The 16,423-nt window shown below is 40.2% G+C and overlaps 1 protein-coding gene across 1 annotated transcript in view; it reads left to right on the forward strand.

The window, feature by feature from the left end:
- Positions 1–355: 355 nt before the first annotated feature.
- Positions 356–16,423, forward strand: part of CNIH3 (cornichon family AMPA receptor auxiliary protein 3) — a 47,766-nt gene continuing 31,698 nt past the window's right edge. The window contains exon 1 of the mRNA XM_027453063.3: positions 356–641. Within this exon, the coding sequence (XP_027308864.1) occupies positions 561–641 (81 nt within the window). The 5' untranslated portion in view covers positions 356–560. The remainder of the gene's footprint in view (positions 642–16,423) is intronic.

Raw genomic sequence — 16,423 nt, forward strand, 5'->3', positions numbered from 1 at the left:
AAAAATAAAAAAAGAAGCAAGTTTGGGCAAGTCATGTTTTCAAGATCTGGCCCAAGCCGACCTCAGCTCATAGCCCACGCTCACGCTGTCGTGATGTGGTGATACGGTTTCCATCAGAAACACGCGGTCGTGACGGAAGGCACCGCCTTACAGGTGACAGGACCCCCCCCCACACACACACCCACCCCTCGGCGAAGCCCCCCGGCCGCCTCCATCACCGTCGGCAGCCAGCCCCGCGCCTCACACGCCGGGGCGGAGAGGAAAGGAGGGGAAGGGAGGGGAAGGGAGGGGAGGGGAGGGCGGCGGAGGGGCCGCTCGCAGCTCGCTCCGCCGCCCGCAGCAGGTGGAGGGGGCGGGCGGAGGCCGGGCACGGCGCTGCGGGAGGCGGGACGGGCTCGGAGGAGCGGAGCCTCCCGGAGCTCTTTGTCCTGGGGCCGAGCATCCCCTCCCTTGTGCTGTCCGAGGGCGACGAACTCCGCCCGGCCGGCGTTGGGGGCGCGGACGCCCGTCTGCCCCCCGGGGGCTCGGGGGTCGCGGCTCCCCCGTGCCGGCTCCCCGCCATGGCCTTCACCTTCGCCGCTTTCTGCTACATGCTGTCGCTGGTCCTCTGCGCCGCCCTCATCTTCTTCGCCATCTGGCATGTGAGTACCCTTCGGGGGCCGCCAGCAGCGGCCCCAGCCCCGGGGGGGCCGTCGGGGTCCCTGACAGGCGGAGCGGGAGCAGGGGCGGGGGGCTGCGGCGTGGGCTGGGCCCCCGAGAGCGCCGTGGGGCTGTGTACACGTATATCTGCATCCCGTTAAGTTTTCACAAACGTAAATCGAGGGAAGTGCTTTCAGCGATAGCTTGTGAAGAGCACGCTGGTTTGTGCCTCTGGGAAGGGCTCGCACCCTGAGCGCCGTGGTAGCGCTGTGCATGTGGAGAACTTCTACGGCGTTGACTTTCCTTGGCATGAAGGCAGCCGTGCACCCAGCATCAACCCTGCTAACGCCGCAGCTCTCCGAGGGACGTGGCTTTTGTTGCCCAGGAGCTGAGCGCTGTCAAGAAGAAGCCTCCACATATCTGGTGATGCTGATCTTTCCTTCAATAAGTGCTACGCCGACAACTTTCTTAAGCGTCACGTTTGAAGTTGAAACTTCATCAGTCGTTGTGATGCGTGAGCTGGTGTCTTGATTCCGTCTTCACCAATTTCACTTGAAAGTGGTGGTGTTCACTCCCTGCTGTATGCAGGGGGGCTGTGATAGGACTAAGTGTGTAACTTAAAATACGGTTTTCCACAATGATGAAATTATCCATATGCATAATTTAAAATTCTTTTATGTGGTTACATAGTGTGGAATTATTTGCACTATGCCTTGTACATCTTTGTATATCACACAGAGAACTTTGTGCAGTAAACGTTCAGGCTGGAGCAGGATAAGCTGAAACAGAGCTCAACCAGTCCAGGTTGGATGGCACTTTGAGCAACCTGATCTAGTGGGTGTCATCCCTGCCCATGGCAGGGGGTTGGAACTGGATGATCTTTAAGGTCCCTTCCAACCCAAACCATTCTGTGATTCTGTGAATGCCTTTGCAGGTACCTGATAGAATAAGACTAAAAAAAAAAAAAAAAAAAAAAAAAAAAACAGAACAAAACAAAACCTCCTCTAACTAACAAGCAAGGGAGATAGAGAATGTATTTTTCTTATGACATGAGTAAAGCTGTTAGCTTAGCTGTATGTAAGCACGTTAGAGGTAGGAAGCAGTCAGCTGAGAGGATTCTTTGAAATCTAATTGTTCTGAACAGTTAATGGTGCAGTTACAAAATTTTTCTTATTAATGAAATGACAAAAAAGGCGATGGTGATGTCGTGTACAGCAAAGACTGAAAAGGATCTCTAGGAGTCAGCTACTGTACTCCCACTCTTTAGAAAAAAAGGGGTAGTACAATTTAGATGATTACTCATGTTTCCTTCTTTCCTTTTCCCCAAACCATAAGGTCTCCCAAAGGGATAATTCTGCAGATTCTTCAAACCAATTAGAGTTCAGAAGTGTTTTCTATGTGTTTGCTGAATCTCCTTCTACAAATTGCACTGGTATTTCTGTAATCACTACCACAATTTTATCATTTTTTATATATTTGAAGTCTGCTACTGTGTTTCAGTAGTTGTCTTTTTCCTGGACTAAAGTTGTTGTTGGCTGAAGACATACGGTATGTCTAGCAAATGGTGCAAATTACTTTTCCATACATAAGTCAGTGTAGTCACTGCAAATTTAGTGAAACATTTTTCAACTTTCAGTCTGTAAACCCATGGAGAGCAATCCATTATTTATAGAGATCTGTAAGAAGCAAAGAAGAAAAGAAACCCTTTGTCAATAGGCTTATGTGTATGGCGCCTGTTTCTCACATCCATTGTAAAATTATTGAGGGATTGAAATTGAAAATGGTTGGAAACACCATTCTACTGTAATAGAGCAAGAATTGGTACTCCTGTTATAAATAGATAATCCTATTGAAGTGCATGGTTTGTGTGAAGGTCATAGAATAACAGATGGAACACCCTGCCAGAACAAATTTTGAAGCATACCGATTACAATGCAATTTCTATCGTCCTTTCTCTAAGAACTGTTATAATTTGCTTCCTGATTTCTTCTTAAATGCAGTCTGACATGTAGCTTATGTATTGAGTCATAGGAGTTTCTTTTACCTTAAACATCTCATTGTGAAAATCTTCCCAAGAAACAAAACTCCTACTCCTTCCCTGCAACCAGATTTTCATCTTTATTTTTTGCTGTAATATATTTGCAAGGGACAGTTGACACATTTTAAATAGTTTCTTATAAGGGCAGCAGAGGATTTTAAATATTACATTTTTCTGCTAAAATGCTTTTTTTCTTTTTCTTTTTAATGTTTTGTTACTAAGAACAAAGTGTTGATTAATCTGAGCATCTCATCACATTGAAAGATTACAGGGTTCTAAGGCTGAACCTGCATTTACATTTTGTATGTTATTTTAAAGGATGAGTATAAAATGCAACATTTGGACTTTATGTTGTTCAGACCAGAATCTGACTGAAATTTGGGCAGTTATTTGGAATGAATTAACAGTGGCTCAGACAAAATCTCATTTTCTTCCTACTCAGTAGCCAGGTGGATTCTATAAGAGTGATAGTTTTCATTACTATAGATGTAATAGGTTCAATGAAAGCTTCTGTGGCATGGGAATTTCTTAAACGTTTAGATTGTTCAATGATCACATTACTTCCATCTGTAATGACACAACACTAAAAACATTATGTAGAAATGTATAATTGTGTGTCACTGTTGTGGAAAAGTACTAGAGAATTTAGTAGAGAATGGTGATCCTTCTGCTTGGTTTCTTCTAACAATCCTGTGGAATTTAATAAAGCCTTATATTCCCATTATGGAATTACAAAGGCTGTTTCAAACACTATATAGGCTGTTTCTAGTGTTTGGAGTAAACTTTGCATAACTCTGTGAATTAGATGTTTCTAAATTTAATAAAACTTTTTCATCTGAGGTCTCAATGTGTTGAGTGTGTTTGGATTCTCATAGGTACACAGTTTAGTAAAGTTGATTTTGCTTGAAGCAGTATTTGCCAAATGTGTATCAGTTAAATGAGATTTGTCTTCAAAAGAAGTTAGCATCAAAATGTTAAGAAAACTTCAGTGAGCAAATATCTTATGGGGAAAAAAAATATCTCTATGTGTGTATATGTATATCTTGCATGTGACTGTAAGCTGTTTCAGACATAAACTTTTGATAGCACTTTATTTGCATTACTAGCTGTGGTATCATCTACATGCATATTGACCAAGGTGTCCTCTCTGTTGGACTAATACAGCTGAGCATATTTTGGTGGGGTTGCATGGTACAGCTAACAGCAGGATTTGGTCTGTCAACTGCATAATTTTATATCTGCATCTGATCGTGCTATAAACTCAAAAACAGAGCATATGGTCTTCTTACTAAATATCATAGACACTTTGTTTTGCTATCTTCAGCTATTCTCATTGTTCTTTATAAACAGCATTTTAATTACATACGCTGTTTTACTCAATTCCTAAACTATTTTAACTAAGATTTAGCTTCCTGTTAACATTTAAGCGAGCCATGTCAGGTCTTTTTGAACTCCCAGTAAGATTTGACATACCAAGTTCTTTTCTAGTATGGCTCCATTGATTTCAATTATGTCTGAACTGAAGTTGACTGAAAGTGACCAAATTCTGGTTTATGTGTTGTCACTTAATATATGACGTGCTTGTATAAAGTCCTGCAGTGCTATTTTTCTCTACAAATACATTGTTTTGGGGGTAATCTGACTACATGAAAGACAGTCGTTCCCTTACTTTGTATTTTAAGATGAAATTAACTGCTTTGAGATTTGTTATTTTAAGAAAAGTTTTATGAAAAGAGCTTTTCAAAGTGTTCCATTTTATAACACCACAACAAAACAAAGTAGCAAGGACATTACTGTTTGAAAAATTAATTCAAATGGTGGACCATCTCTTTGAACTAATACCAGTGTATCTGTGAATGTGTGCAATTGCTTAATAACCAGTAATACTTAAGGATTGCCAGAAAGTATTAGGAGTATTGGGCCAGAGAAAAAATGAATGGTGCTGGCGTAAGGAGTTGTACCACATCAGCTGGGCTTATGCAGTTCTTCAATATAGTTGTGAATTCAACTGATTCTAGAAACAATTGTGTCATGGCAAGAGTAATATGAGCTGAAATCTGTAGTAGTTACCTAAATGTAATAATAAGAATAAAATAGCAGAGTATATATTTTTTGTTTTATTTATTTATCCTTTCGGAGTTTGAAGACAGTGTTAATGATGATAAACTACCTTCATATGACACTGGCCTGAATTAACAGTTACCAGATCACAGTTCTATTTAAAACCAGTGGGAGGCAGTGACTGAAAAAAAGTATTGTAGGCTAAGATGGACTTTTAGTTTCTAATTAGCTACTTTTTTTGAGAATACCAAGGAAGGAAGCCTTTGGAAACTATGTGGTGTGCTGTTTCCTCTATTGGCTTTGTTTGTTATGTTTAGCAGATGGCTTAAATTTTCTTTGTTTCTCATCTACTATGTGTGGATAATGGAACTGAACTCCAAGTACTGCATGACATCTTTTCACATATATCCCTAAAATGTCTTTGCTTTCCAACAGAAGGTGCTATGTACGTAGAAGACCTTGCCACTTCTGCTATTTTTCACTATGGTCCTGCTGATGTGGACTGTATTTTATCAGTACTCAATTTGCAGTAGTGTAGGTAGAAAAATTCGAAAGCTCTCCAAGAGTTACATAAATGGAATTTGGTGAATATTCAGTATCCATCTCAGTTAGGCTTCCTCATAAAATTGTTAGCCTAATTTTTGATAAATTGTTTAACCTTAGTTTTAAAGATAAGTCAAAAGCACACAAGATAATTATTTAAGGCTTGTGCTGATGGCAAATCACTTGAGCAAAGCACTTTGGCCACAAACTGGTGGCTAGTCTATCAGTTTTCTCTGCGTATCAGTAGCTTAGTTTATCTGTAACTGTGGTTTGGAGGATAGCTGGCTGTTCTATCAGAGTCCAGTAAAAAGAGCTGTAAGCTCACTTGAACCTGTACTTCTCTTCAGCAAAGGCTGCTGGTCAGCTCAATTTCTCCGTACAATACTTTAGAGCCTGCCTTGAAAAGAAAGTAATTTCCTTGCAGACTTGGTTGAGCTTGAATATTCTTTCAGTCATTGAAGTTCAGTTCTGTACTTTAATGAGTCATTAATTCAGTTTTCTGAGAATATTGGATAATTACGTGATTAAAAATAGAATGAAATTAAGGTTTGAGGAGCAGGAACACAAACACTGTTGTTATGTTATACATATTTCTGGAAGATTTTTTCTTCTCTAAGCGACTGAGCACATTGTCCCTGAAGGTTTCATAGTCGTGACAGCTTAAGGAGTAAGTCTGATGTGTCTGGCTATAACATAGCTTGACAGCTCCCGTACACTTTGCTTTCAGAAGTTAGTCACATTAATGCTGACAGACAGATACCAGGCCAGGCAGCTTAGGCTACTTAACAAAATATACTTTATGTATTGAAAAGTAAATATATTTCAGTTTAGTTGCCTTGTCATGCTTAAGTATTAATTAAAAAATGGTATAAGTCTTTGGCTGTGCCACAGATTTAAAAGCTGTAAAAAGATTAAAATGGATCTCTCTATATATTGGAATTGTCATGATGAGATTTATTTGGAGAAGGGTTTTACATTGTAAATGGTTGCCACTGGTTGTAACTCCAGATGCTTCACAAGTCACAGTGACACTGTTATCAACGTACAATAAATTACTCTATGGAGTCTTGTGCCTCCCTCCTTCAGCAATGTGCAGAGAACTGTTTCAATGTTATTTGGTTGTCACATATCCAATCTTTTTTGTTTGTTTGTTGTTAATCATAAGGTTAATTGGAAAATCTACTTACTAAAGGGATTTTATCTCAAAATTGGCAAATAATATATTTGTAGTGCTTTTTTCAACTGCTACGTTTGTTGATAAGCATGGCAATATAGCTGTCATATTTCATTAGACTGTGAGTGCCACTCTCTTGATTGAGTCTGAGGCATGAGGTTTTAGCTCTTATTACATACATTTGTATATTCAGTCACCAAATACTATGTTCAATCACCCTTAAAATTCAACACTCAGACTTCTGGCTGAGTTGCTTCCCTTGCCCCCTTCACCCCTCCCAGCATGAATGCCCTTCTATCAGAATGTTTTTCAGAAAGAAGAGGAGGAAGCTGAGCAGAGAATGAGAATCTAGATATCTCTTTGACCCATTCCTCTTCTTCAGTGTCTCTGACATGCAGTTCATTTATAATCAGTGTTGTTGCTGACAGCTAGCAGTGACTCCGTCAGGCAAGCAAACTCTGTCTCACAGAAATTAAAATTAGGGGATACTGAGGGACTAACTGGTTTGTAGGTTGGTGGTTTTGAAAACACATCCACTTTCTATGGAAACAAAGAGTCTTTCCAATATGAAACAAGTAAGTACTGTTATTATTGCCGTTCTTCAAAGGGATAGTCACCTAAAGTCACAGGACAGAGTCTGTTCATGAAGCAAAAGCAGACATCAAATAGTATTTTATTTACAAGATCAACTTGTTCCAGTGTTTTACAGTTGGAAATTCCATTTTATTATTATTACTATTTATTTGTTGCCATGATGCTTTTCAGAGAGCAAGATGCAATTTTAACAGGATGGTTCCTGTGTTCCTTAGGTAATAATTACACCTTCAGAAATGTCTCCTTCCTGCTCAAAGAAACAATACCAAGTTCATAAAAAGATTTAGATTGGGAGAGACCTAGGAAATCACCTAGTCACATCTCTTCTTCAAGGCAGGCCTAATTTCAAAGTTAGGCCAGGCTGCTCAAGTCCTTGCCTGGTTGAGTTGTGAGTTCCTCTGCAGACAGAGACTCTGCAGCTTCTCCAGGAGCCCGTTCCAGTACTTGAGCACTCTCACTGTGAACATAGTTTTTATTATACACAGTTGTCACTTCTATGGGTGCAACTTCTGACTTTGTCTCTTGGTCTAGTGGTGCACCCCCCTGAGAAAACCTTTGTGCTGATTTCTGTCAAACCCACCCCGAGAAAATGAATACAGTAATTTGATCTCCTACCCCACAGCCAAAACCACTTCCCTCAGTCTCTCCTTGTGCACCCAACCTTCTTTTGTCCACCAGAATGGCCAGATCCTTTTCTGCTGAGTTGCTGGAAGGCTGCAATGTTATGTGTTGACAGTGTGTCCCAGGAACAGGACTTTGCAGTTGCCTTGGTTGACCATCATGAGGCTTTCACTGGCCCATTCTTCCAGCTTGTCAAGGCCACTCTAAATGGCAGCCATAGCCTCCAGTATGTCAACTGATCCCCCCAGTGTGGTGTACCCTGCAAATTTGCTCCATCTGTCTCATTTTCCAAGTCATCAATGAATATGTCAAACAAGACTTGCTGCAGTATTGATCCCCCAGTAGCTCCTAACTGGGCAGCCCTAATGGCAGACTTCAAACCTGAGACCACTACCCTTTCAGCCTGATGGTGTAGCCAGTTTTTCACCTTGTAATCTGCCTATCCTTTCCCTGTCACCCCTGTCTGGGTACAAAATATTTTGTGGGGACACAGCATCTCCATCTTGCTTAGTGTTTCATTGTGTGCCCACATAAACTCAAAGGAACATCAATGTACCTTGTCGTGACAGGACAAGGGTCTCTTTTCTTCACTTCCCATTGAAAAAAAAAAAAGTTACTGTATAAAGCAAGGATTTATTTTTAGGAATATTGTAAAAAGTTACATTAAAAGGCACTGGAAGATCACAAAACATTTATAATGGAAGCAGGTTTTCTCTTTAAGATTCTGAAGGACTGCTGAACTTGCACCTACCATTTTGATAAAGTGAGCACATGAAGCAGAACACAGAGGTGATGAAAAAATGATGCTGTCAAGGAGTTGTTCCATAGAACTTTGCCTGGAGCTCCTCACTTATGCAATAGATCATAAAATACTTTTGCGTTGTTTGTGGGTCCTTTCGTATTTCTAAGCTTTTGGAGGCTGTGTATAATTCTAGCTATCAGAGCTAGATTTTATTTTTTTTTAATACAGCTGGAAAACTAAGCACATCATAGGAGTAACTGGTGTCCAGTAACAGAAGATCTACAGTAAAATGGTGGGAATTAGTAAGTTATAGTCTTTGTAATTATCTGATAACAGTTGCTGTGCAAATGCCAGGTATTGTTGATAACGTGCCATTTTTTTGTTGTAATGACATTTGATTTTTGAATGCATTTAAATGCCAGCCATCTTTATGCTGTGAGTCACTGTTTCAAGTGTTTGATTGTTTAGTCAATCTTCTGTTGCATTATTATTTTATCCTGTTAAGAGTTCTTGCTGAAGTTATTTGTATCACCATGTAAATATAAACTACTTTGTACATTCACAGAATGGGTATTTATAAGGAAGCATAATGAAGACTCCATGAAGATCAATTCAACCAAAAATTAATCAAAAACATGTGCTTCAGAGTTGGTCTGCTATTACCTAAACACTATTAGATCCTTTAGAAAACTGATTTGTTGATTTTTTTTTTTTAATTTTAAGTGGCAGGTGTGTTTGGATCTATGCTAAAATCTGTCCTTATCCTTAGTCATGCTCTTATAATTAAACTAGTCAGTGTCATAGGAAGGTATGTGAACAGATGAGGCAAGATAATAGTGTTGCTGTTTGATTATTTTACTCTAAAAGCTTGATCCTTCTTACTGGCTGCTGTACCCCTTCCCCTCACCTTATTTCTGCAAAAACAAGTGCATTACTACTGCATCCCTTCCCCATGCCTTATTTCTGCAAACACAAACGTGTCTGGGCTTCAGAGTTACTTCCTTTAGGTTCTGCCTGGCCTCTTTCTGGGAAAGAAAATCAGGGGAGATCTTGAACCTGGTCATTCCTGCCTGATGCCACCTGCTCGAAAACCTCCTATTCTCTTGTCCTGCCTCTTGGTGGTCCAGCTGGGCTTCTGCTGTGCCATTTGGAGGCAGGGAATGCAGATCATCAGCACTTCTGCCTGCTACCCTGTAATAGGTTTCTTTCTGAGACAGAATTGGTAGGACCTCATGGTTGAGTAGGTAATGGTTAAGAATGGTGTGGGAAGAGGGAAGGTGGGACTAAGGGAAGTAGGACTCAAGGGAGAAAGATGGTGTGTGTATGAGTAAGGGACAAAAAGAAGGATGATTGAAAATGCAAAATTCTTGCTTGGGGAACAATTATTTGAGAAGAGAAGAGAAGGATGACTGAATCCAGAAGGTATGGTTGAATTCAGATGGTGGACATTTTTGGGCAGCCTGTGTAATGAGTCTTCTGTGTGGGTATGGTGTAATACATGACATACTTGAACAGATTTACTAGGGACAGAACACGAAAAATGCATTTTGTGGGTTTTGGTGAATGTACATAAACCATTGCTGGTGAGAATGGAGAACATGACAGAGGGAAAAGAGGTAGCAGCAGCAATATGAAACCTGTGAGGAAATGCAAGAGAACTCAACATAAGGAGTGGGGGAAGATACTTCTCCCAAACAACAGTTTTTGCACAATAAATTGACACAGTTGAGGAGAAAATTGACCTGAAAAAGAGTGCGTGTAAGAAAACAAAAATCTCAACATGATGATTTGTAACCATATATATGAATCTTTGAAAGTTAAGTAATACAATACATTGGAGTGGGATGATAAGATTGGAAACTTGGTAGAGACAGCAGTAGCCAACTCACAAGTCTCTCATTTATTACTTTTATCTTACTCATATTGAAAAAAAAAATCTTGTCTTTTGATCTCATTCTCTTACCTCCTTCTTTGGAACAAATATTTTTTCTAATCGTATCTATTCTGGTATATTTTTCCATCTGTTTACTACCCTTTCCCTAAAATTATTCTGCAAAGACATCCTGTTTATTCCTAGCCTTGTGATTATCAGCTTTGTGCTGGTAATTAATAGAAAATGTGCTTCAGTTCCTTTCAAGAATAATTTATGAAGCAGAGCCTTGTGACTTTAACATGTCTGTTAAACTTAAATAATACGTTTCCAGGTAAAATACATGTAAACTTTTTTTTTTTTTCTTCTCAGAACAATGTGCTGTATTCATCAGTTTTGAAACCAATGGATTTATTTTTTATTTTTTATTTTTTGCTTAATATTATTAACAATATTTTTTGTCCCTTAAAAATGTCAAGAGTTGAGTTTCGTTCATAGAATACTGCTGCTTTTTGAACTGTGTTTTTTTTTTTTTTTCTTAGGCTTTCTGTTTCACTGTACCAAAAGCAGCACCAAAGTTTTAAAATAAATGAACTGTGACAAAATACTGAAATTATAGAGGGGGTGGGGGAAACATGGCACTCTTCACCTTAAAAATTCCTCCTCCACTTGAGGTCTGTTTTGAAACGTGTACTAGCTGCAGGGAGCAAAACTATTAGCCTATTCAGAAACAGGCTCTGTACAGCTGTATTAGCATCATCTCTCCTGTACAGCTTGCTTGCTTGTCTTTCTTCTCTTAATGAACTGCAGTTTATCTGCACAAAGCTGTTTTTTTTTTCCTCTTTTTTGTTTGTTTGTTTGTTTTTGTTTTGTTTTTGTTTTTTCCTGTCTGAGTTTCAGCTGGTCTAGACTGAAAGTAAGGGAGTGGATTTACAATTGTGATACAAGCACAGGTAATCTCTGAACTCTGTCAGTGGGGAATAGGTGGAATGTCTTTCTCTTTCCTGAATGTGAGAGGGTTGACGCATCTCAGTTTCAGGATAGCAGGGTAACATATTTCAGTGATTGTGATGAGAAAGTCAAATCTGTGTCCAGAATCTTGTTGTTAGTAAAACTGTTTCTCCTTGCAGTTGAATGAGGTGATTTAAAAACATTTCATAGCAGTTGTAGAAATCTGTCAATAGATGCTTATCAAATCATCCTTCTGGGAACATTGTGTTCCCAACAGAATTTTGCAGCTACTGAGTTTTTTTTTTTCTTTCTTTTTTTCTTTGTTTCTTTTTTTTTTTTTTTTTCTCTTGGTGGTTTTGTCAAAACTAATAAAAACAAATTTATTCTTAACATTCAGAAATGAGGTTTACTTTTTCAAATTGTTGTCTGCAGGGTTGCCATTATAATAACCAGTAATGCACTGAGATAGTAACTTTCCATTCGAAGTACTCAAAACCCTGCACAGTATGCTTGTATTCCTGAAGATAAATCTCTGTCTTTTTTACAACATGGAGTTTTTCTTTCTTGTACTAATACATGGACTTCCAGGTGACTGCCAAATGATTATTCTTAGTGGTTTCTCTGCACCTCTCTGCATGCTTGGAAATGTGACTTGCCATCACTGAAACAATGCTACTACTTTTGTCCATCTATATGGTTTCTAGTTTTTGTCCATCCACATAGTTTTTGTTTGTGCAGGGGAACACAGTGGTATGACCATACAAATGCAGACCGGGATATTTGTGCATGTGCTCTCGGCAGGAGAGCCTTCTACGGATTTTTATCAATATTTAATTAGCGTAGTTGTGGTGGTTTTTACTTAGGTGGGCAGTTGAGTTCCACCACAACTGCTCTCTTGCTCCCCCTCCTCAAAGGGAAAAAGGGAGAAAAATATGATGATAAAGGCTCAAGGGTTGAGATAAGGGCAGGGAGATCATTCAACAAATATTGTGAAGGGCAAAACAGACTCAACATAGGGAGATTAATGAAATCTATTACCTATTACTAACAAGCTAGGTAAGTGAGAAACAACAACAAAACTAAAAACACCTTCCACCCCATCCACTCTTTTCTGTGCCCTCCCCATAAGTAGCACAGGGGAACCGGGACTGGAGGCTGTGGTTGGTCCCTGACGCTTCGTCTCCACCACTCTTTCATGGTCCCTCTCTGCCCCTGCTCCATGTGGGTTCCTTCACATGGGATGCCATCCTTTCCAAACTGATCCTATGTGGACTGCTTCTCTTCAAGCACTGCTCCCACATGGCTCTGTGCCACATGAGCAAACTGCTCCAGCACGGGTCCCCCACGGCTGGGCAGCAGCTCCCCCCAGACCCCTGCTCCTGCGGGGGCTCCTCTCCACGGGCTGCAGCTCCGGCCCAGGGCCTGCTCCTGCGGGGGCTCTCCATGGGCCGCAGCCTCCTCCAGGCCACATCCACCTGCTCCACCAGGGGCTCCTCCACCCATGGGGGGGCTGCAGCGTGGAGATCTGCTCCATGTGGGACCCATGGGCTGCAGGGGGACAGCCTGCTCCACCAGGGGCCTCTCCACAGGCCACAGGGGAACTGCTGCTGTGTGCCTGGAGCACCTCCTGCCCTCCTGCTGCACTGACCTAGGGGTCTGCAGGGTGGTTCTCACTCCTCTCTCCCAGCTGCTGTTGTGCAGCAGATTTTTTCCCTTTCTTAAATATGTTCTCACAGAGGTGCAAACAACATCCCATATCGGCTCAGCTCTGGGCAGCAGTGGGTTCCTTTGGAGCCAGCTGAAACTGGCTCTTACCTACCATGGGGCAGCTTCTGGATTCTTCTCACTGAAGCCACCCCTGAAGCCCCCCTGCTACCAAAACCTTGCCATATAAACCCACTACAATAGTATAATCATGTCTCTATGTTTCCATAGGTAGATGGGAAAGCGTTTTCAATTGTGTTTGTGGAATAGAGACTGCATGTTTTTAATTTTACATGTAGGAATTTCTATTGGAAAAGGCTTAGGATATGGTTTAAATACTTCAGAAGTTGCAGTAAGATTTTAATGACTGTTATCTTAAACATCCAGTTAGACCTTAAATAGTTTAAATTGTATTGGCCTAAATGTAATACTGCCTTACTAATGACATTTCAATAAAAAAATGAAAACTGTTTGCTCAGTTTATATTTGTGCAGCCCTGGATAGAGCCACAAGAGCTTTGTTTGCATTAGCAATGTGTTCAGATTTCTGCATGGAGAGTTGTTTAATAGTAGCAGCATATGAAATTCAAGTTAAGTAGAGCAAAGAAATGCCATACGATTATTACTGCTAAATCTGACGAATAGAACAATTTTCCACCCTTGAGTGATTTAAAACCCTTTGCAATCTTAATCTAGAAAGGCACTGCTTAGAGCAATACAGTGCTATAGAGATGAATGACAGTATAATAATCAGCCAGAAATGCATAATTTCACTGCTCATATGTTATTAGTCCACTGACAGTATTCTTTGTTTCCCCAATCATTTGATGTAGTGCAGAAATCTGGAGGCTCTGTTTCTTCTGCCATTGTTTCTGTAAATCATGTAATTTCCAAGATTCATTTTTCCCCTTGTATTAAAAATGGAAATGATACTTTCCTAGCATTTAAGGCCTTCACCGCCTTGCAGGAAGATTTACAACTGCAAAGGATTATTAATTATTATCATTTATTTTTACTGATAAATGTGGTGAATCAATAAGTTTAACATTCAGAAAAATAAATATTTTGGGGGAGAGGTATAAGAAGAAAGGATTTCCACTCATCTCACTTTCCTCTCTGCACTCTGCTTGGCTGGAGCATTAAGATTCTCATTAAAACCAACATTTCAGATGGAGTGGTCTGGGAAGCTACTGAGTTACATGGGCAGATATGATGAAAACTAAGATGTGAGCTTTTTTTTTTTTTAAGATATTGATATTTAACAAAAGAAACAAGCAAAGAATAAAATAAGCAAATTCTTTAACAAGCAAAGAATAAAATATGAAGAAAAAAAAAAAGATAAAACTATTTGACTTTTGTGGCACATTACCCATCCATTCACGCAATTTTGAATAATCATTTTAAGAAACTGCATTCTGTCACTCTCTATTAAAGGTGAAAAAAGCTCTTCATAATAACTGAAAGTCAGGAAGGTGGTTTCCACTAAAATTATACTTGACAATGCAAAGATCACTACAAATTATTTTACTTTATGTCCTGTCCTTGCTTCATTGAACATGTAATTGCAACTTCCAGAGAGATATAAAACTCACTTTAAATAAAATTAAGATGCAGATGTGTGCCAATATGGCAACTTAAAATAGCAGGTGGGTTTGTAGCTGAGATCATACAGGGAAAGGCAGGGAACTAAATCATATGAGATAATATTGAGACATTGACTGAAATGCCCATATGGCTAATGGGGAAGCGCTGTTACAAATCTGAGAGCTCTTGCTGTGCTTCAGAGATAAGCAGTTAAAAACAGTCAAATAAAGGAAAGGTTGTCACGGATAAGCAAGTATTAAAGGTTTATTCTTTGGTACTAACATGCAATTTGGAGTTATATATCACCTATTTGGATAATATATCCATGTAAAATTACAACATTAGTAATATCTAAGCTTAACAATCTTTTTTTTTTTTTTTTTTTTCCTGAATATATCTACTACATTTTCAAGGTGTACATGTTTAAACTTGCACAGATTTTGTAGAATTCTGCCTACTGCAAAAAGACACAGGTGATGCATTGTTTGTGCCTGACACTGGCAGCTAAAGCTGTACTCTGAAAGCTTGTTCTACAAACTAGGAAGGCAATATTTATTAACTCCATTACTAGGTTCTTTGTCTGAAGTACAAACCCTGAAGTACAAATAGTGTAGGCATTTGGCTTGTGGAGCTTTCCCTGTTCTCCTGAATCTGAGCTTCTGTCTAAAGAATCAGATTTCATCTTATCTTTGGGTGTCTTTATCCTTAAATAAGGGATAGTGAAGTCCATAAATAGTGGCGTTATATGTCAATATAAAACTCTTTCCAGTTTCTAAATAATGTATTTAATTCTGTTACTAATTCAAAAGCTACACTGACTTTTGAGACTGTTCCTGCACCTCCCATATGTAAATTCCTGCAATGTGGTTTGATGCAGGGATAGAAAGCAGGTCTGCATCAGGTCTCTCCGCTCAAGCAGTTTCTAATCAAACTAAAGCTGTTAAGATCAACGCCAAGCTGGGCAGGAGTGTTGATCTGCTCAAGGGCAGGAGAGCTCTGCAGAGGGATCTGGATAGGTTGGACTGATGGGCTGAGGCCAACTGTATGAATTTTAACAAGGCCAAGTGCTGGGTCGTGCACCTGGGGCACAACTCCATGCGGCACTACAGGCTTGGGGCAGAGCAGCTGGAAAGCTGTGCAGAGGAAAAATGATCTGGGGGTGCTGATTGATGCTCACCTGAATGTGAGCTGGCAGTGTGCCCAGGTGGCCAAGAAGGCCAATGGCATCTTGGCTTGGTTCAGAAATAGTGTGGCTCAGGGGAGACCTTATTGCTCTCTACAACTACCTTAAAGGAGGTTGTATCAAGCTGGGGGTTGGTCTCTTCTTCCAAGCAACAAGTGATAGGACTGGAGGAAATGGCCTCAAGTTGCTCCAGGGGAGGTTTAGGTTGGCTATCAGGAAAAATTTTTTCACTGTAGGGGTTGTGAGACACTGGAACAGGCTGCTCAGGGAAGTAGTTGAGTCACCATCCCTGGAAGTATTCAAAGGACATGTAGGTGCAGTGCTAAGAAGCATGGTTTAGTGGTAGATCTGGATGTGCTAGGTTGGACTTGATCCTAGAGGTCTTTTTCTAAGATCTCTAGGGAATCAAACCTGTATGATTCTATGATTCTAAGATGCAGTCATATGTGTATCAAGGAGCAGCTTTTCTTGTCTTTTTTTTTGCCACAGCTTGACTTGCAAGGTGGATTTCTCTGCCTTATGAGGCATCTTCAGATTAAATTCTTGCTGTGCTTCTCTGTTAGGGACACCTCTTCCTCTTCAGCCATAGACACAGTTATTTTTGGAGTCAGTCCCCACTTACATCAGCAATGGGAGAGTGTGATTTCCCTTCACCCAGAGAGTGCTTAGCCTACTGGATAGCCATGTGAAGCCTGAAAAAGGAACTTTATTTCAACATTT

Source organism: Anas platyrhynchos, chromosome 3, assembly GCF_047663525.1.
Source record: "Anas platyrhynchos isolate ZD024472 breed Pekin duck chromosome 3, IASCAAS_PekinDuck_T2T, whole genome shotgun sequence".
Classification (NCBI taxonomy): Eukaryota; Metazoa; Chordata; class Aves; order Anseriformes; family Anatidae; genus Anas; species Anas platyrhynchos.